Here is a 21,298-nt window from a genome sequence, read left to right on the forward strand (position 1 = left end):
CCTCTCAGGCTATGCCTGGCCCCTATCATTCATGTATGTATGTATGTATGTATGTATGTATGTATGTATGTATGTATTCTGCATACGGATGTTTTACCTTCATTCATGTCTTTGTGCAATGTCCACAGAGGCCAGTAGAAGGCGATGGATCCTCTGGAACAAGATTGTGATCAATCATGTGGGTGCTTGGAATTGAATTCAGGTCCTCTGAAAGAGCAGCCAGTGCTCTTAACCATTGTACCACCTTTCCAGCCTTTTTATCTTTACTTTTTTTTCTGAAGTAGTTTATTTTCCCCACCTCTTTGTTGCTAGCAAAATAAAAAACTGAGATGTTTGTGTTTATTCTCTTTTATGCTTGATCCCAGTGAAATCCAGCAATTTCCAGAACGGAAAAAAAGTTCATGGGAAGTGCCATGCACCCTCCTCAGAGAAACACCAGGGTGGGATGCTGATGTGACCTTAGCAGGGCTGCTGTTGGCATCATCTCCACGGTGCAGCAATGTCTTTCCTCTGGGGAGGAGCACTTTGAGGTTACCTAGGACCCTGCTCTCAAGCCTCAAACTCCATTGAGGGTTGCTTGTACAGCCATCGTTAGGACAGTGTCTGCCTGAGGATGGATCCTCCTCCTTCCCCCCACACCTGTTCATCAGGAGCAGGTCACTCACGAGGTGATGGGTTCATGCCCCTGAGGGCTCCTCAGGGCTCAGTCTTTTTCTCTGGGTCATGATCCAGTAATGATCATTTACTTCACTGTTCATGTTGTCCCCGCACAGGCCACTGGGGGCTCCTTCCAGTAGGTTCTGCAGCCTTCTGATGTGTCCCCAGGCTTCTCGGGAGCACAGCCTCATGTGGCTTCACTGTGTCCTGGTCCAGCCCTGGACGAGATTGCCTCTTCAAGAGGCCCTGGCTGCAGACGATGATGTTTAGAAACCCAGGTCTGAACACAGGGGTGTGTCTGCTAACTGGGAGTCATCACTATGGCTCCCTCAGCACATTCAGCTCTCCTGTGCTGAATCTATCCACACATGGAAACCGGGAGTGCAAGCATACATATCCCGTGACTTCCAATACAGTACACTCTAGCACCTGCTCCTCAGAGGGAACCTGCAGCCTTGGAATCTGCATACATTTACCAGTTTAGTCCACCCTAATACACATGTTCCACTCAGTAGAATCTCCAGTTCAGACTCCTGTCCTGACACAATCACACTGCAGTTGGTTTTTTTTTTTTTTTTTTTTTTTTTTTTTTTTTTTTTTTTTTTTTTTTTTTTTTCATCTTTAGCCTCCGGTACACACTCGGAACACCACAACTGCTCTCTGTTAGTTCTGTGTTCCTCAGTACCCAGTGTGGCTACAGGATTCACTGTCCTTCTAAAACACAGTGAGGACACTGTTCCTAGCTTCTACTTCATTTTGGGTCCCACCCCACTTTGGATGGGGTATCACCCAGGGTCAAGGCTAATAGGGAGACACTCTGAGAATTACTTTTCCTTTCCTTCCCCAACCTACCCTGGCCCCATCCTGCCCCCTCACCCTTTCCTGCCCTTCATGACAGCAGCCATTCTCTCTGATTCCCAGCCCTCTCTGTACCTCTTTTGCACATTGACCTCACATATTTTGTTGCTTCTTTGGCTTTCCACCATGAAGGACATAGAACATTGATATTTACCTTTTTAACTTTTAAATACATACTTTTTTGGCAAAGTCTCACTATGTAGCCCAGGCTGGCATCACCTTCCTTCTGCCTCAGGCTTCCAAGGCTGTACCACCATGACCAGCTCTCTACACACATTACTTTACAAATACTCTTCAATTGATAGTTTCCTGATTACGTTTTCAAAATTTAAGATTATTTTTATTTGTGTGTGTGTGTGTGTGTGTGTGTGTGTGTGTGTGTGTGTGCGCGTGCATGCACACACATACACCTCTGCGAGTTTATGTGACCACATGAGTTCAGTGTTCATGGAGGTCAGAAGAAGGCATTAGATCCCCCTGGAAATGCTATTACAAGTGGTTATGAGCTGCCTGATATGGGTTCTGGGTACCAAACCTGGGTCATCTGCAAGTAAACATTCATAACTGCTAAGCTATCTCTCCACCCCTCCTAATAATTTTTAATATACATACATGGTGTTATATTCTATAAACATCTTTTTTCCATATCCATGGAGATGATATTAGGTTTTTGTTCATCTATGAATACAGTGTGTACTATTAATGGAGCTCCTAACCTTGCATTATTCCTGCAATGTTTCCTCTTGGTCAAGACACATAAATCAGTTTATTTCCATGTTTTCCCACAGTCTTTACTACAGTGAGTTTTCTCTATTAGTTTGTTTCTATCTTTGTCATCTTGTATCTTCCTCTACGTCAGTGCCAGCCACCACCATGCCCCAGTTTTTATACTCAAATGTGCTTGTCAGGGTAGCAGTGTTGGAAGGTGGGTTTTTAAAGGCAATTAAGTCTTGAAGAGGTGAATAGGTCTGTCTCGGGGGACTGGATTAGTTCTTTTGAGAATGGAGTGGTTGTCCTAGGGCAGACTGTTAGAGAGGATCAACTCCTTTGTACCCACCCTTCTCGGGGCACCCATCTCACTTTCTATGGGCTTCTACCATGTGATGGTTCCACAGAAGAACCCCCCCCCCCCAGCACATGATGCAGCCACAGCCACCAGAAAGTATCAGCTAAAATAAAACCCCCATCTTTAGAAATTACCAGATCTCTCTCTCTCTCTCTCTCTCTCTCTCTCTCTCTCTCTCTCTCTCTCTCTCTCCCTCTCTCTCTCTCGGTTTTTCGAGACAGGGTTTCTCTGTGGCTTTGTGTCCTGAAACTAGCTCTTATAGACCAGGCTGGTCTCGAAATCACAGAGATCCATCTGCCTCTGCCTCCTGAGTGTTGGGATTAAAGGTGGGCGCCACCAACGTCCGGCTGAGATTACCAAATCTTAAGTGTTCTGTTATAGGAAAAGAAAATGGCAACAATTGGAGAGTGTGGATTTGAAAGTTTTTCATATTTCTCATCTGATTTGTTGAGGATTATGATTCTTTACTAATTCATGGGAAATTCCTATTCCTAACTTATTTTTAGTAATGATGTACTTTTGTAGTAGTGTATAGCCTTCTCTCTCTCTCTCTCTCTCTCTCTCTCTCTCTCTCTCTCTCTCTGTGTGTGTGTGTGTGTGTGCGTGTGCGTGTGCGTGTGTGTGTGTGTGTGTGTGTGTGTGTGTGTGTGTGTGTCTCTGTGTGTGTGTATGTCTGTAGTGAGATATCCACCTTCTCTCCCCACACCTATAGTGCCAACCACAGGCTCTTTTGCTTCTGGTCGGGTGGCAGAAAGTGGCCTGGGTGGATCCCTGGGGCGGGAACTTACGGTGGTTGTTGGGAGCCAAATCTCAAGGCTTGGCATGAGATCCTAGGCCATTCTTGGCCAGCCACATAGTTGTATATTAACCTTTACATAGCAGCTCCTTAGAACCCCAGCTCAAGAAAAGAAACAACTTGACCCAGTCCTCCACCGACAGGCTCAGTCACCCAGGCAACCCTTCCTGGACCTCTTATTCACGAACTCTTTACCCTGCCAAACATCCTCTTTGTGGCTTCCTGCCTACACTAACACCTGGTGCACAAAAAACCCATCCTACCCCTCCCCATATCCTGCTCTACTGACTATATAAGCTAGCCTGAGAAAAATAAAGTTTGCCACTTGATCAGAATCCATTCTTAGGGTTGTTCTTTCTGCGTCTCTTGTCCCCATTTCCTATCCCTGACTCTCTTGCCCCAGGTTGACATCCTGAAGGTCGGGACAGGTGGTCACCTGCTTTTTGTGTAAGTGACTTCTCCCTGAATAAAATTACATTAACCTATATTGAGCCTAGTCCCGTGAATCTTGATCTGTGCATCTCTCTCTCTCTCTCTCTCTCTCTCTCTCTCTCTCTCTATATATATATATATATATATATATATATATATAGTGGGGTGTGTGTGTGTGTGCATGTGTGTATATGCATGTGGAGGCCTGAAGTTGATGTTGGGTGTCTTTTCTCTTCACCTTCATTTTTAGAGATAAGTTTCCTCACTGAACCTGAAACTCACTGATCTGGCTAGGCCTTCCAGCCAATGAGCTCCATGGTTCTGCTTGTCTTCTCTCTCCTCCATCCAAGGCTGGAGTTACAGACAAGCCACACTCAGCTTTTTCATGAGTCCTGGGGATCAAACTCAGGTCATCAGGCTTGTGTGACTAGTGCCTTTATCCACTGAACTGTGTTTGACTCTGTTCTGAACCTTTTTTTCCCTTAAATTTCCTTAGGCATTATGTGAATGTATGTGGCCCCAAAGCTGGGCACCATGTGTAGGCAGAATTTTCTGTCCCTCCAGCCAGTTCCCAAATTGCCACAGAGAGACTTATTAATTATAAATCTCAGCCAATAGCTTAGGCTTGTTACTAACTAGTTCTTACAACTTAAATTAACCCATATTTCATATCTACATTCTACCATGTGGCTCCATACTTTGCTTTAACACGGCGTGTTCACCTTCCTTCTCTCTGTCTCCTGAGAATTCTGCCCTCTTTTACCTCTTCTCTCTGTCTGGCTCTCCCACCTAACCTCTTCCTGCCTAGCTATTGGCCACTTTTCTCTTTATTAAACCAATGAGAGCTACGCATTTTGACAGTGTACAAAAGGCTTATTCCCCCTTTCACTGTTGATATTAGTTGTGGTGGTTTGAATTTGAATTGTCCCACATGGGCTCATGTATTTGAACAGTTGGTGGTGCTGTTTGGGGAGGCTGTGGAATTTTTAGGAGATGCAGCCTTGCTAGAGGAAGTACATCACTGGGGGTGGGATCTGAGAGTTTATCATCTTTATCCACTTCCTGCTGGCTTTCTGAACGTAGTTGAAATGTGATCTCTCAGCTTCCTGCTCCTGATACCATGCCATGCCTTCCTGACATGATGGACTTTCTATCCCCAGAAACTATAAGTCAGATAAACTCTTCCCTAAGTTGCTTTAGTAGTGGCATTTTATCCTAGCGATAGAAAGTCACTAATACATTAGCAATTTGTATTATTTTTCCCCTTGGTAGTTTTGCCAAGGAATTATGACTTTTGTTCATCTTTTCTAATGGAGTTTTTGGGTTTCAAAATATTCTCTATTAATTGTAGAAATTACCTTTATTATTTCTCTGGCCCTACTTATTTTGGGTTTAATTTGTGTCCCAGTATGCAGGCTATTCTTGTAAATATCTCATGTTTACCTGAAGAGAAGTTTTCCTTGAGATTGTTTGGGCCGAGGAACTCAGCACACTGTGAGGTGGTGTGTGGAAGGCAGCTCTCACCTCTGATGCCATCTACTTTGACTCTGATCCAACCTCCTTGAGGGCCATCTTTATCTTCAATACTCAGAACCCTCAGTACCTTTTCATTACAGTATGCTTTTCCAGAATCCAAGTACCATGTAAGTAAGTCATCGTGGTGAACCATCGCCCTGATCACAGCATATTTGATTCAAACATATCAGGCTGTGACATGTGTGATGATTCTATATGTAGAAGGAGGTGGAGGAGGGGAGGTAGGTTCTTCTGAAGGAACCGGCTTCCCTTTTGGCAGCCATAACAGCTGAACACGTGCTTGCCATAAACCTGCCTTGGTCACTTAGAGGTCAGATGCCTGTCTCGTGACAAGGAACCTTAGTCACTTAGAGGTCAGATGCCTGTCTTGTGACAAGGAACCAATCAGAGGTTAGCTGGTGGCACGATGCTTTACGACCCTGGGTGTGCTTTACGGACAAGCGCACGACAATGACGCAGAGAGCATAGCAACCACCCTGGGAGGGCCTATGGGCCATAACAACCAGTTGACCAATCAACACAGGGCAAGCCCTCCAAGCCTGGAAGCACACCAATCGTGAGCCTGTGCATACCCCTAGACACTCCCCTTACGCTGTCCTATAAGATCTTTTGGGAGACCCAAGGAGCTGTCTTTTCTAGCCGTCCGCCATGGCGGGTGGGTGAAAGACCCGAGCTAACATAGGGTTAGCTCGTTAAATTACAATAAAGCCTCGTGCAGTTTGCAGCAAGCTCTCGAATCCGCCTGGTGATTGGGGTGACCTCGAACCTGGCCTGAGACCCCGGATACTGGAGTTTTCGGGGGTCTAACACTTCAAACACAGGGGATGGCATGTGCAAAGGGTCTGTGGTGGAGTTCAGTGCAGAAATGAGCAGACCCCAGAGGTAGTGAAGAGGGTGGAACGGCTCCAGCAACCCCAGGCTGTTCAGGCACTGCTCAGAGGCTGCTTTGTAATCATGACACCTTGGGATTGAGTGGGGGATGGAGCAAGTCCAAAGTAAGTGGTGATGAGGCTGGGGCGGAAACAGCAGCTTGGGAAGTAAATGAAGCCTTTGACTTCCCAATGAGGAAGGTCGGGGCTTCCCCTGCAGGTGAAGAGAGTGGCCACATTCTGAGAAACAAACCCGGGACAGGAAGACTGCAGTGACCACATCATCCTCACCCCTTAGGTACCCCATCAGCTTGGGCTTTCCGCATGCCACCTCTGCAGACTCACCTGACTCTGCCACCTCAGCAATGGGCACTCCCTGCTCGTACGCCATGAAGCCCAGGACTGAGAAGATGGCGAACCCAGCCACGAAACTGGTGCCACTGTTCAGACAGCAGAGCATAATGCAGTCCCTGTGGGGAAGCAGAAAGAGGGGCCGAGTCAGTGCTGGCAGGATAGGCAGCTGCTGGAACTTTCCCCATCGGAGACCAGGACACACTGCGGGGCAGGCAGAGAAGCATAGACAGGGACAGCCTCCCGTTTCCCAAATGAAGTATTTGTGGTTCAGAGAGGGTGGATAGCTAGCCCACAGCTTTCCCTCCATTATTAGAAGACAAGGTAGGTCTCAGGGAGAGGGGTGTGACAGAAGGAAGAGAGCCTCGCTTCCTGCATCAAGAGAGGAAAGAATCAGGAAACAAACACTGCTCTGATTCCTGAGGAGAAAAAGCCAAAAGCAGCAGGAGGGGACCATGTCCCAAGGCATAAATCTCAGAGGGTAAGAGAAGCCTTCATGTGAGAAGCCAGGTGAGTGAGTAAGAACCATAGGCCTGTAGCTCCAGCAACTTCCAGGGGAGAGGTTTTGTGGTGACACCCATCCTGGCTGAGCAGGGGAGAGATTTTGTGTGGCACCTATTCTGGCTGAGTTCATTATCAAGCAGTGCCCGGCATTCTGCTCCACCCAGATTCTGCTCAGTGGGCCAGCTCATGGAGGAAACTGATCAGAGCAGTTGCTTTGAACTGCTTTTGAGAGGTACCTGCCAGTTGGGAAGTGCCAACATAAAGCCCCAACCAAGGGGAAACCAGACAACAAGTGATGGAGCTTTATGAAGATGAGGGTGATGGCCCAACCTATCCCAGGCTCTAGAATTCAGCCTCTGTAGTGTGGGCTCACAACTCAGACCAGGGTGCGTGTCAGTGCCTTGCTCTGTATGGGAGGTGCACTCAAGTGATCCTGACCAACAGTGTCCCAGAATGGAGTGACATTGTGGCCTCAGCTCTGGTCCAGGAGCTGGAGTTTAGAAGTCCCCTTCCCACTGGATGGAGCCTCCTGCTGACAGCACAGAGAATCTCTTTATATTCCTTTAGACAAAAATCTCCCTTGGCCACCAACAGGCTCAGGGGAGGGGCTCGAGGCTGCGGTGGCCTGGCGGGTGAGCCTCAGAGCTCCCGGGCCTTGTGTTCTCTTGGCTAACACCCTGGTTCTCTTACCACTCCTTCATCCTGTCTTCCGTCTGTAGTGCCCTCTGACTTACCCAGAACCTCAGCAATTATCATGTACAGGACTGAGAATTCTGTCTTCTTCTAGCACCAGTCTTTTTGTAATAGAACCAAAGGTACCACTAATGTTGGTAACAAACCAACAAGGACCCTGGTAATGAGGACACAGTGGAGAGAGCACTAGTCAAGGAGTTAGGAGTCTGGGGCTATGATTCTCACTGCAGGTATTTTTTTGGGACTGACCACGATAAAGCATTGGGCCTCATGGGCTAGGATTTTTTTTTCTTATTTGTTTTTGTTTTTCGAGACAGGGTTTCTGTGTAGTCTTGGCTGTCTGGAACTCACTCTATAGACCAGGTTCACCTTGAACTCAGAGATCTGCCTGCTTCTACCTCCTGAACACTAGGGGTAAGGGTTAGCACTGCCATGCCTGGCTGTCATGGGCTGTTTCCAATCGCCCCACCTGGGGGTGGAATGGAAGCCCCAGGTTCACTGGCTTCGGCTTTGCCATGTGACCTACTTTCAGACAGTAAGGACATTAGTTGACATGACACAGACAGTTGACTGCTGTCTTCTTGACTGGACTTGTCTTCTATCATTCTTGCCATTATTTTTTCCCCACGGGAAGAACTCCCACGGGAATGACTGTCCCTTCAATCCTGGACCACAGAATGCACACACAAAGAGCAGATTTGAGCCTGACCTTCTGAAGCCAAACCCACCCACTCATAGCCAGGACAGTTTGCCTAGCCAGCCTCAGCCCAGGAGTAGGAACACTCAGCCCCTGGTGCCACAGCTATTTGTCATGAATATGACCATGGCTTCAGATGAGTGATGCAGGTCCCTTTAAAGACCTCTTCTGACACAGTGATCTGCTAACCCTGACTATTGTCTAAAGCCCCATTTGCCTCTACTGTGGAAGAAACAGCCCAGGTGAGGAGAGGACCACATTACTCCTGAGAGAGCAGGGACTGACTTACACATTAGCTAGCATCTTATTACCCCAAATCTAATCAAGGTGTCCTTGCATCTTCTCCTCAACCTAAAGCCAAACAGCCCTGACATATCCAGAGTATCCAGCGGCAGGAATAGAAAGATCTAGAGAGGAGACATCACTCCATGCTTGCTACCATCTGGATTTCTCCTGTCATGTGAAAGGCCAGCCCTGTGTTAGGTCTTCTGAATCTCGAGATTGGAGATGAGGTCTCCTTGTCAGTTCTCAGTGAAATGATAACTGGGAATCCAGGCCTCTCAGATGCCCTTTCTGGGGGCTAAATGACACTTCCTAAGAATCAAGGCTTCCAAAGCCCGGCTGTGGGCAATTACCTTCAGCCACCATGAGGCTGGGGAAAGCAAACTTCCCTTTCTGCAAATCCTGTCTCCCCCATAGGCTCTCAGATCACTTTACTGTATTTGAGTTCTCAGGGACGTCCGGCCCCTTCAGCTCTGTACATGGGTGCCAGCCTCACCTGTGAGCGCACTCAGCCTCACAAGGCTGGGCCCTGCCTGGCCCTTCTATCCCTCTCATGCCTTCCCCTACAGCTCCCTGCAATCTCTGGGGAAGGCTTATGTAACCAGGGCTTTGAAGTCAGCAGGGGCTGAGCTGGGCTTGCATGAGCTCCAGAGGTGACTAAGCTGTCAGGAGAGGGGATTAATTGACTGCTGGGCAGACCTGTTTGCAGAACAATCTGGAAACAGATTTTTGCAGGCATCTGCTTTGTTCCACTGAGCGACAGGGAGAGGAGGGAAAATCCTGCCTGCTGAGTTCCTGGCAGCAGCGGATTGGGACAGGCTCCTCTCTTAGCCCCACACCCGTGCTGAACGCTCTACATTTTCAGATCACTGCTAGGTTGTTGGTTGAAAAAAGATCACTCACGTTCAACTTTACATATATGGCCTAAGCCCCCAAACACGTTACATGTCACTTTATGACTTCTAATTTAACAAATAATTTGTATATTTGATTTGGGGTTAAATAATACATAGATGATATCTGTACTAATTTGATTTTCCTTGCTGGGATGAGCTTGGGTATGGGGTGTTTAGGACAGGGTCTCACTGTATCTTAGGCTGGCCGGGGACTCATGTAGCTCAGGCTAGCCTCAAACTCACAGCAATCTTGCTTCAGCCTCCTGTGTGCTGGTGTTGTATGCTAATATGCCTGGCTTTCCTGACTCTATTTTCTTTTAATCCATAAAAGCAACATGTACCCAGAGTGAACAAAGATGCCTTCAATGTACAGGAATCAGGAGAGAGGAAATCAGCCTTCGTGGTGTAATTAGTTTTAATAGTTTTCTTTTTCCTCCAAGTGTGAGATAGTGCAGATTTTCATCAGTTACTCCCTTCTCGATGGACTCAATTTTAATTTTCCACCTCTTCATATCCCCAAATCAGCATTCAATTCCTTACTTTAGGGTAGTTTCTCTCTGTGGCTAGCTGGTATATAGGGTGGATACAGGTGAGATGTCCGTTCTCAGATGATCTGTGCTCATTGTGGTACCTCGTCACAATTCCAAAGTCTCCTCCCTATGGAAGGAGCTCCCGGGCTCTCACAGTGTGATGCTCTCTCTGTCCATCCACCAGCAAGTGTCCACCTACTGTGTGCCAGCTACCAGGCTCTTCAGTGTAAGGACATCAACACTGTCATGGCAGTCAGGGACCCCAGAATGAGCTTATTCCAAACCCTGCCCTCCCCCACACACTGCTGAGTGTCCCTGGCCATTTGTGGGTCTCAGCTTCATGGTGGCACTCAGGCTGCAGGCCTGTGAGGCTCCACAGCCTCGGTCACCTCCTTGCCTGGACCCTATGTGGCCAGTAGGTCAAGAGGACTATGGGCCAAGGAGGGCCCAGCCACTCCTGGTGGGTCAAGAGAGGGCCCTCTGGACCTGCCTGTGAAAAGCAACAGGGCAGAAACAAGGTCCTTGGTGTGGAAATACTTGGGTTGAGCCATTTTGGTTCCTTATTAGCTGTGTGACCTTGCACAATTTACTGTATATATACCCATGCTGCACATGCTGACACCGGGGCCTGACTGAGGCTGTAGGGTGGATTTGCTGTGCAGGGCAGACTGCTTGCATGTGGCAGTTTCCCAGGTCTGTCCCTGTGATCCTGGGGGAAGGGCAGGGCTGACAAGCAGCTTTCTGTGTTCTGGGCCCTGCACTGCGGGACAGCTGTGAGGCTTTGGAAGCTGTGGCCGTCAGCTGGGCTCACCTGTAGCAGTTGTTGTTATAGTTGTTGTAACTCCCCAGAGCGGTCAGGCAGCCCAGGCAGATGGCGTAGGAGAAAAAGATCTGCGTCCCAGCGTCCACCCACACCTGGAGGAGGGCACAAAAATGTGGGCATTGAGAATCAAATGTGGGAGGAGGGAGTCAGATGTGGGAAGATTGAGAGTTAGATGTGGGAAGAGGGAGCTTGCTCTCTGGATACTCCCCCCAAAAGAAATTCTAGGACAGGAATATCAAACTTCCTAACTTTCTTGGGAACTCCTATTACATTCATATTCCTGGGACCACCTCATTAAAAAAGAAATTTCCTTCATAAATACTAGATTTTTCTAATGGTTGTGGATAATAATCCATTACACAACAAGAATTTGGATAGTGAATTGGGTCTATGGGCGCAAGCCTGTAAGCCTAACATTAAGAAGGCTGAGGCAGGGCAATCTTTGCAAGTTCAAGGTCGGCCTGTCTACTTTGTGACTAGGATGGCCAGAGCGACACAGCAAGACCTGGTCTCTAAAAAACAAATAAAGCCAAGTATAGTGGTGCACACTTTCAATCCTAGCACTTGGGAGGCAGAGGCAGGTAGATCTCTATGAGTTCAAGGCCAGCCTGGTCTACAGGGTGAGTTCCAGGACAGTCAGAGCTACATAGGGAGACCATGACTCAGAAAAAGAAGACAAACAAAATGGTATTTGGATATTAAGTGCCCTGGCTTCAACTGCATGGTTTGCAAAAGTAACTTAACATCTCCAAGGCTTAGTTTTCTTATCTGCCAAGTATGAAAAGAAAGACCCTGTCAGGCCTGCTGCAAGGATGGGTGCCAGGAGTGTGAGCCCTGGGCATGGGTCCTGCTTCTATGCCACACCACACTTAAGTCTAAAAACATTCCCTTTTCTTGGTAATTGAAATTACCATGAAGACAGTTTCTCATGACTGTGAAGAAAGAGAAAGCGTTGACACAAGCTGCCCAAATACAGACTAGGAGTGTGTGTGCACACATATCTGTGCATGTGTGTGGGTCCACTAGTTTACAAAACAGATACCCTAGTGCCAGCTTCCCTGGGGTGCAGCCAGCCAGCAGCTTCTTAGTCACCAAAGTCCCCTCTGACTAAAATTTCCCTTATCTGCATGACATAACGGTGGCAACCACACTGACATTTCAAGTACTCCACTTCCCTAGGTTTAAGCTCAGTATCTAGGAATCTCTAAGGAAAAGTCACAGCTGAAACTCAAGCTGGTTTTGGGCTGAGCATCCAGCGCCACCTGGAGATGAGACTCAGCACTGAACACAGACAGGAGCAGCCTTTATTAAACACTTTTGGTACCTTGTTGAGCTTCTGCATAAGACTGCCATGAATGTCAGTAGTACTGGGCAGCCCTATGCAGGGGCTGCTCTTAGCCTGTTCCTCCAGCCAAGACCACACAGCTGGGACATGATGGGTGGAAATGCACACAGACCCAGTTCTGGAGACACAGCGTCAGTCCTCATGCAGGCTCAGAACCTACCCCTGCATCCTGGTTCTTCATCTCTACTTCATAACGACTCTCCTCTTAGTCCTTTGGATGGACATCTACCTGGCTGCTGTCACTAATGGGGTGACATGTGTCATTCTTCTTTAGATACCTCTGACTGTTAAGTCATTTCCAAAAGTGAGAATTCTCCTTTCTTGGTGTTTGATTCTGGGTTCCTCAGACCATAGCTTTATTTTGCACATGACAGTATTGCCCCATAGCTTTCTGATCCCCAAAACATTTCCATTCTTGGCACAATTCTTTCTAGAGGATTTGCTCACATGGAACAGGCCACCCTGTCTGCATCTGCTCGTGTTTGTGAAAACATCCAACGGCAACATATGAGAAGCGCTTCTGACCCCAACAGGAGTGTCTGCTAACCTCTCCTAACCCAGGCAGTCTGGCTTTAGAATGTCAGCTGAGAAGAAGCACCATGATCACATTCATGGTGTGTGTGTGTGTGTGTGTGTGTGTGTGTGTGTGTGTGTGTGTGTGTGTGTATTCATGTGTGTTACTGGTAGATCAGGGTGTACTGAGACATGGGTATTTAGAAATAGAGATAAATCAAGAATGTTTGGAAAAAGCCATAGGAAATCATTATTTTGTGCTTACTTAAAATTACACTCATACACACAGAATGTTTAATGAAAGTTATACTACTTTGGGTAACCCCTCGATAGCCATAGACTATCTAATAACAACCCCAATGCCAGGCATTGATGGGGGGGGTAGAATTTCTGCTTTTGTTTACACAGAAAATGAAAAGCTGTGGATTCCTTCCAAACTAATATGGTTTGATTAAGCAAGACCCCCTGAAGCAGTGACCCAACTGATCCTACATCCAAAAGAGCTGAGATGATGTAGCCATAGATGATTACGGCCAGATTTCTGTGTTTTATCATGATCCTCATGGTATGGATATCACCCCCAACCAGCAGGAAGCAGTTTGGAATGAACGATGCCCAAATTCCCAAATATTGTTTATAAATGTTTGTTTTCATTTAAATGGGGTTGGTTATAAATGGTAATGATCATAGTCAATCTCTTTTTTAAAGACAAAAAAGGGAATAGGATATGGAGATGAATACTTTACATTGGTATGGATTTTATTGATATGAATTTAAGGTCAATTTTGTGATATGCATAATTAGATACAGATTATATAGTCACCTATAATAATCACAACCTACAGTTAGGTTAGTTGGGTTTCTAGATATTACAGAGATGTATTTGAGATGGATAGATATTCTTCAAACCTTTCAAAGACCCACAGAATATATGGCATTTAAATGGTTTAGGGTTTTTCTTGACAGTGAGACACAACTGCTCCTGGCACACCAATTACATCAGAAAGGAGGGTGGGCATTGAAGAAACTCATTATGGAGTATGCCTTCAACATGGCAAGATTAGCCATTTGGGCAAGAAACTACTCTTGCCTGGACTGTTTGTTGCTGTATAAACTGGACATGCAGGATCCACAAGAAAGCGACTGCTGAACTTACAAAACAAGATGAACAGTCCTAAAGGGTTCCTGCTGAAATGGAGAAGTGTGCCAGACACACTGTGGCCTATAGGCTGACGATGGATGCCCCAATGTTACAGAGGAACTTTGGGTGACTGTCCAGGTAGTGAGATGTCTCTGTAAATTCTAGAGTTTATATATTATCCTTCTGTGGTCTTTGATGGAGTTGAAGACAGATAGTTATGGTTATAGTTTTCTTCAGTTATTATAAAAGATAAATTACCCTTCTTTTTATTTAGACAGAAAAGAGGAGATGATGGGGGAGGTCCTTCTGTGTATATGTTTGCCTTATTGGTTGATAAATAAAGTACTGTTGGCTAAAAGGAAAGCAAGATAGGTGGGACTAGGAGTCAAGGAGGATTCTGGGAAATGTAGTAAAAGGAAGTCTTGTGATACAGGCAGGAAGTGACATAGCAGGCAGACTCATATATAAGCAAGGGCAAGAAGGAAGTCATTCCCTTTCTCTCTTCCTCTTGCTCTCTGCTCTGGAGCCACCATGTGATCCTGGTGTGAGAAGACGCCTGTAGCCAGTGTCCGTTAAGTCTTATAAAATACATAGATTATGGTTATGGTTGATAATTAAGACTGAGCTAGCAAGTAATCAATTGGCCAGCAGCATTGTAAACTAATATAAGACTCTGTATGTTATTCTGGGTGCCCACATGGTGGCAGGGCTCAGGTGGCTGGAGTAAAGACTTACAAGGCATGGGAAACTTCTTTTTGAGTTGTTGATTAGATAAGTCCAAGAACCACGCCCCCCCCCAATATGGGCTATTGCCGTAGCCCTTGATGCCTTCTAGAAAAAGAAGGTAAGATATCATTACTAAGGACTCCACATAATTTGGACACAGGAGGAATCCATCTGGATCTGACCTAGAAGTCTCCTCCATAAGGAACTGCTCTCATAGTATCAGAAGGAGTCATGCAAGCTGCCAATCAAAGCAACATTCCTACCCAGATGTAACATCAATGTACCCAAACAATGATGAGAATGGCAAGATATTCTGAAAGATGCAATAATCACACGCACGCATGCACGCCACGCACACACACACACACACACACACACACACACACACACACACAATATATATATATATATATATATATATACATACATACATATATATATATATATATATATATATATATATACATACATATATCTCCTGGGGTAACCAACAGTTATCTAATCAGACTTAAGGCCTGCTCAACAGGAGAGAATTTGTGCCTGGTACTGTAAACCTAGCCAGCTATCCACCGCTGGTGAGGCCATAGGGCCCAAAGAAGAACCTACTCCAGTCACTATAAAGCAGTATGGTTCCCAACCCCCCTCCAAATACTTATCCTTGTACCTACAGATAAGTGGAGCTCTCACCACCATCAAAGGAGCTTCTTTTTGCAGCAGAAACCATCACAGAAAGCCACAACTGGTCAAAATGCAGAGAACAACCAACCATGGGTACCTAGCCCCAGCGGGTACATCTACAACAAATCCCTGCACCTAAGGCTCAGGAATGTCTTAGAAGAGGACGAGGAAAGATTGTAAGAGCCAGAGGACCAGGAAGTTTGCTATGAGATAGTGTCTTCTAAAACGCAAAACTCAAAGTGGAGGTTGCTGAAAGAAAGGGGTGAATATGATTAAAATACTTCATATGGGATACTGCTGTTCTGTGGCTCTGTCTATGGTACATTCTTCACCCATGGTGAAATATAGGTAAAAATATAGATGAAAATAGGTGAAACCTAGCTGGGCATTGGTGGCGCACACCTTTAATCCCAGCACTCAGGAGGCAGAGGCAGGCAGATCTCTGTGAGTTCGAGGCCAGCCTGGTATACAGAGTGAGTGCCAGGATAGGCTCCAAAGCTACACAGAGAAACCCTGTCTTAAAAAAAAGAAAGAAAGAAAGAAAGAAAGAAAGAAAGAAAGAAAGAAAGAAAGAAAGGAAGGAAGAAAGAAAGAAAAAGAAAAAAAGGTGAAACCTATTGTCATGGTTTTCTTATAACAGCCATGTGTGAGATGGGACCACAGTTCTTTTCTGCTGCCCTGCTGTAACTGAGAGGGGATGTTGCTGTGCAGAAGGAAGGCGATGACTCAGGGTATATTTTCCAGCCTTTGAAGTTCTAGGATTTCCCCTTCAGTGACTATCAGAGTCTTAAAATGGTGGTGATGCCACTGATGCTTTCTGAAGCCATCGTTCTTTTATCCCTAGACCCCCACTTTTCTCCAAAATGTCTCTGTGTTCCTTCTCTGTACAAGTCTCTGCCTGCTCAGACTGAGTTCTTAAGGTCATATCTCCTGCATGGGCCCTCTTGGATTGGTCAGATATCCTTGGATAGGTCAGCATCCACCCTAGCATGGTCCTCTCCTGGGGGTAAGCATTTGATGTTCCCTGGGCTTCCCGGTGTTCAGCCTGCAGCTTGCCTTTCATCCTCTCCCCAGCTCACAGAATCACCTTACTGTTGTTCTGTAGCTCATGCAGTCACCTCACCAACTGGAAGACTCTGCCAATGGCTTTCTCTCGTACTATCCTGGCTTCTCTGTTGGGGTTAGGGACTCTGGCAAATTAAAATGTGTGTTTTGATTTGTTTTCTTCTACTATCTCGTCTCAAGATCATCTTTAGAAGATAGGTTTGAAAGTGAAGGTTGGAGAAGAGTACACAGATTGAGCAGGCAGCAGAAACAGTGCAACACCCCAGGTCACCATGGTTCTCTTTTAAGGAACACAGGGCTTCCTGGGGTGATGGGTAAAATGTTCATTTGGAAATGCAAGTTTGAGACCTCAGGAGATGCTCAGGAGACAGTTGTAAAGTCTGGCGCTAAACACAGACATCTGAGCTGAAAAGTCCCTGGGATTTTTGCAGTAACTTTAACACTCTTGACTTTGAATCCCAAACCTTCCCAATGGTCTCTCCACCTCCCACATTTGGAAAATTCATATTGATGTTAACCATTCAAGAAAATTAAAATGGTTTACCTTAATGCTTAATTTTTTATTTATGTGTATATGTGTACCTGCATGTCTGTATGTATATCACAGGCATGCAGTACTCATGAAGGCAAGAAGAGAATGCTGGACTCTCAGAACTATAGTCACAGATGGATATGAACCACCTGATATGAGTGCTGGAAACCAAACCCAGCTTCTGTGTAAGTGCAGCCAGTGCTCTTAACTGGCCATCTCTATAACTCTGATGACAACCTTTCTACTAAAGACACATGCACCTTGGGCATCATAGAGCCCAGGTCAGGTTTCTTGAGAGAATCCCATGGAAAACCATGACATTCAGCAAATGTGCCTATGGCTAAGAAGACACTATTATGCCTGGCTGTCAGCCTGGCCACTCTGTGTAGGAGCTAATGAGTTTATCAGTGAGCTGTTACAGTTGTCATGGTGAGGACTGCTGGACCACACATAAGCCCTGACATCTGGTGTAGCCTGTGCAAGGGCTGTCTTCCACCCATGACATGGTAACCCAAGCCTTTCCTGACACCCCCAATATCAGCTTTCTACATAGTCTTTGGGCAGATAGACAAAGACCCAGAAGCTTCTTCAGGAAACTTTCCGGGGCCTGTGGGGACTGGTTCCTATCATTTCTGTCCACAAACCATGACTAGGGCCAGGCCATGAAGTCCCAACATAAAGGCAAGGGAGTCTGGGAAGTGTTCCCAATAAGGGGATAAATGGCTAAGGGCCATGTCATTATCTCTAAGACATTAGACCATGCCCAAACTTCTTAAGCCATTAGGAAATTTATATATATGGAGGGAAGGAAGGAAGGAAGGAAGGAAGGAAGGAAGGAAGGAAGGAAGGAAGGAAGGAAGGGATAAAAGCATGGTGGCATTTAAGGACTTGACAATCAAAGAAAAGTGGGGTGTAGAAAGCAGGGGAAACAAACATTCCTGACACCGCCATGGAGTTGGTGATCCCTTCGGGAGGAGACTTGATTTAACATTGGTCAAAGTGTACCAAGTTCTCAAGGCTTCCACACACAAATTTCAGGATTTATATGATTTTCTTTCCAGGTAAGTTCTGGCATCTGTGCTTTCACTAAAGAGGAGATGGACCATCAAAGGTCAGGGAGCTCTTAAAGGAGACTCAGGACTCGATTGTCTGGGTCTATGTTTCAGAAAAGGGAGGAGAGTCCCCTGGTTTTCTGCATGCATCTGGAATCCCTGAGCTCCAAAAACAAATGGCCCTGTCTTGCTAACGGGAGGACCACACACCTCAGCCCTCTGCTTGCATCTCCCAGGAGCTGCAGAGGTGGAGGAGGCAACTAGGAGAAATGGCTTCTTATCCCTTCCCCCTACACAACATGAAGGGAATACAGTCTCACTAAACAAACCCTAAGGAAGCCGGGTCAGTGGAGGAGAGGATCCTCCCCATGTTCTGCAGGATGAATGGGGGGCGTGCTGGCCCTGCTGCAAGGGCAGCCCACATTCAGAGATTTTAGGGCAGATTTGTGTGGGAACAGGAAAAGCCCCTTCACAGCTTTCAGGACAATTGGTTCCAAGGAGCCCTAGCACATGGGTCAGGGTACAACCTGCTTGCCCAGTGGGACCCTCGGGATTCAGGAAGGACATCTGCAGGCATGAGGACAAATTCTCTCCTCATGCTCAGAGGCTGTAATGCCACAATGGGTAGCCTAATCAGCAAGCTAGTACTCCACAGTTCACACTACTACACTGTGAGTCTTGTACCTTCCCCTGGGGCTGGCATCCACCCCAAAGTTAAAGATATGGCTAAGTGGATGCTTAGCTCGCCATCTCCCTATATTCCTGCCCCAAGCTTACCTATGGAATGTCTAATTTTTCCACATGTGGAGACAAAGGACTTGTGTCTTTTCAGTGCCTCTCGGAGAGAGGTAATTAACCGAGGGCACTTGGGGTACAGGGCATTGTGAACAGATAGGGGCCATGTCTTTCTTTCACACACACTCACAAAGGATGGAATCAGGGTTTATGCATGGGGAGCCAGGAGTGGCACCCATAGGGATCACAGCAGCCTAGTCATAGTGTTAAATGAACCAAGGGGCCCAGTGAACTTCACCCTTTCCTATGACAGGCCCTGTCCAAATATACAGAGCAGAGAGAGACAGAGGTCAGGGTGGGAACTCTCATCGAATCCCTTTTCCTGTAACACAGATGCACTGGCTGAGCTCTGAGAGTGAAGACCACAGTATGGACCACAATTCACTCAGCTCCTCCCAGTAGAGATGAAGATGGAGAAGAAACAGCATATGGCAGAGACAGACAGGTGAGGGAGCCAAGAGTGAGCTGGAAGAGGTGTGTTCTTTGAAGGCATCTGAGGCAGCGAGGGTCACCACAGAGAAACTTCAGCCAGAATGTACCTCCAGGTCTGCAAATAGCCCACTTCTGCTCAGAGCCAAGGCTGTGTCTCAGAGTAGATTTTACAAAGGCACCAGTAAGAACAGGTGTTTGTGGACAGTGGCCCTGGCCACCACATTGGTTCCAACCAGCTGTATCAGAGCCTAGGATACCAAGGCAAGCCCCATGGTGCTTCTCAGCTGCCCTTCAATTTCACTGTCAGCATTGGAGTTCTTCACCAGCAAGCCAGCAGCCAGCAGCTGGAGAGAGGAGCTCCACCCACTCAGTTTTGGGGAGAGGGACCCTGGCACATTTGGGCTTGGGACAAAACACCATCAGATGCCTCATTCTGAGCCTCACAGGGATTTTCAGACCAGCCAAAAGCTTTGGGTAGGCAGAGGGATGTCAGGTTCTCACTCTTCTGCTATCCTTCTGTGTGACTCCAGGTAAGTTTCTTCATCTCTCTGAGCTTATCATTCATCTCTCTGAGTTTGTCATTCATGAACAACAGAAGAATAGAAGGAATGAAATGGGGGTACTGGGCACCTGCCCCTTATTCTGATGTCTTTATCAACTACGGTAAGAAAACAAATGCTCATGTCTTTTCCAACATCCAACTCCCTCCAGTACCGCCCAGGTTTCTGAGACACATCAACACTGCACAGATACACCTGCCTCCTTTGGCTATGAATGCAGGAAACCAGTGATGGGTGGGAAGAGCCAACCTCTCTCTGTTCTCAGGCTCCCTGACTTCCCAGTGTCTGGCGAAGATGATGTGTGAAATCCACCAGACCCAACAGCACATGCGGGCAGCCTTTGGCTTTTGGATCTGGGACCCAGGACAAGGATTGGTGACCTACAACCTCGAACATTTTCTTGACTGACTGACAGACAGACAGACAGACAGACAGACAGACAGACGGACACACACACACACACACACACACACACACACACACACACACACTTTTTTAAAGTGGAGCCCTCAATTGAAGCAAAAACATATCTTATATAGCCTGGCAGCAAAGGGCTGAATCAAGGTCTTTCTTTCCACCTTTTCTATTGGGAAGGCCTCTGAAAGGATTAAAAGTAGGTTAAGAGAAGAATGAAACAGCTGTGTTTCCAGTGTGTACCTGACAACGGCTTTTGTGGAAGTGAATAATTACATGAGAATCGCTTCCTTCCCACCTCTTTCTCAGCCTCCTCGGGGTTGCTAGGCGCCCTCACTCCTTCTCTCTGCTAATGCCACATACAGAAGCAAGTGAATACAGTATGGCCATTATGAGGGGCTTGGAGTCCAGGAGAAGGATTCAAATGTTCCTCCCTGGTGGCTTCGATGGGGAAGAGGGTTTTGGGGAGCTGACTTGGGATATATTTAAATGCTAATGTGCCGGGCTGGCTGGCCCGCAGAGCCAGCAGGATGGTGGTGGTGGGAAGGGACAGGGGATCTTGGCTTGGAAGCCCCACTGGAAACATGTTCTGTTGCTTCTCGAGGGGGTGCCAAGCCCTTCCCTGGGCAGCTGGCCTTGGTCACCCCAGGACCTGCCAGTAAAGTGTCAGCCGGCTGAAGGGCTGAGCCGTGGGCAGTGAGGAGCTGGCTGGCTCGGTGTGCAGGGAGTTTGGGTGTGTAGAAATGACCCTGGTGGCCCATGTGTGTGTGAGGTGGTGAGCAGGGGTCACTGTGGCTGGTCCTTTGCCCAGGATGCCGAGTGGCTGTGTCTGAGGCACTGAAAGCAGAAGGGGTAGATGGGTAGTAGATGGCACCTGGTACATGGCAGTAAAATCATGGAGGCTATGCACACCTGCCTCAACTTATCATGTCAGGCACTGAGCCACATTCTTCAAGGGTTCAGCAGAGGACGTACAGAGCCAGGACCCCTTTTCAGATTGGGCCTCCACCTAGGTCTGTCCATGGGCTCAGAGGACCTGTTAAGCCAAGATCTCC

At 46.9% G+C, this 21,298-nt stretch overlaps 1 protein-coding gene across 1 annotated transcript in view; it reads right to left on the reverse strand.

The window, feature by feature from the left end:
* Slc6a11 (solute carrier family 6 member 11) overlaps window positions 1-21,298 on the reverse strand; it is a 114,681-nt gene that overhangs the window by 12,274 nt on the left and 81,109 nt on the right. Inside the window, exons 7-8 of the mRNA XM_027429130.2 lie at window positions 10,979-11,082; window positions 6,560-6,684 (exon numbers count right to left, since the gene is read on the reverse strand). Of these exons, the coding sequence (XP_027284931.1) occupies window positions 6,560-6,684; window positions 10,979-11,082 (229 nt within the window). The remainder of the gene's footprint in view (window positions 1-6,559; window positions 6,685-10,978; window positions 11,083-21,298) is intronic.

This window comes from Cricetulus griseus, chromosome 8 (assembly GCF_003668045.3).
Source record: "Cricetulus griseus strain 17A/GY chromosome 8, alternate assembly CriGri-PICRH-1.0, whole genome shotgun sequence".
Taxonomy (NCBI): Eukaryota; Metazoa; Chordata; class Mammalia; order Rodentia; family Cricetidae; genus Cricetulus; species Cricetulus griseus.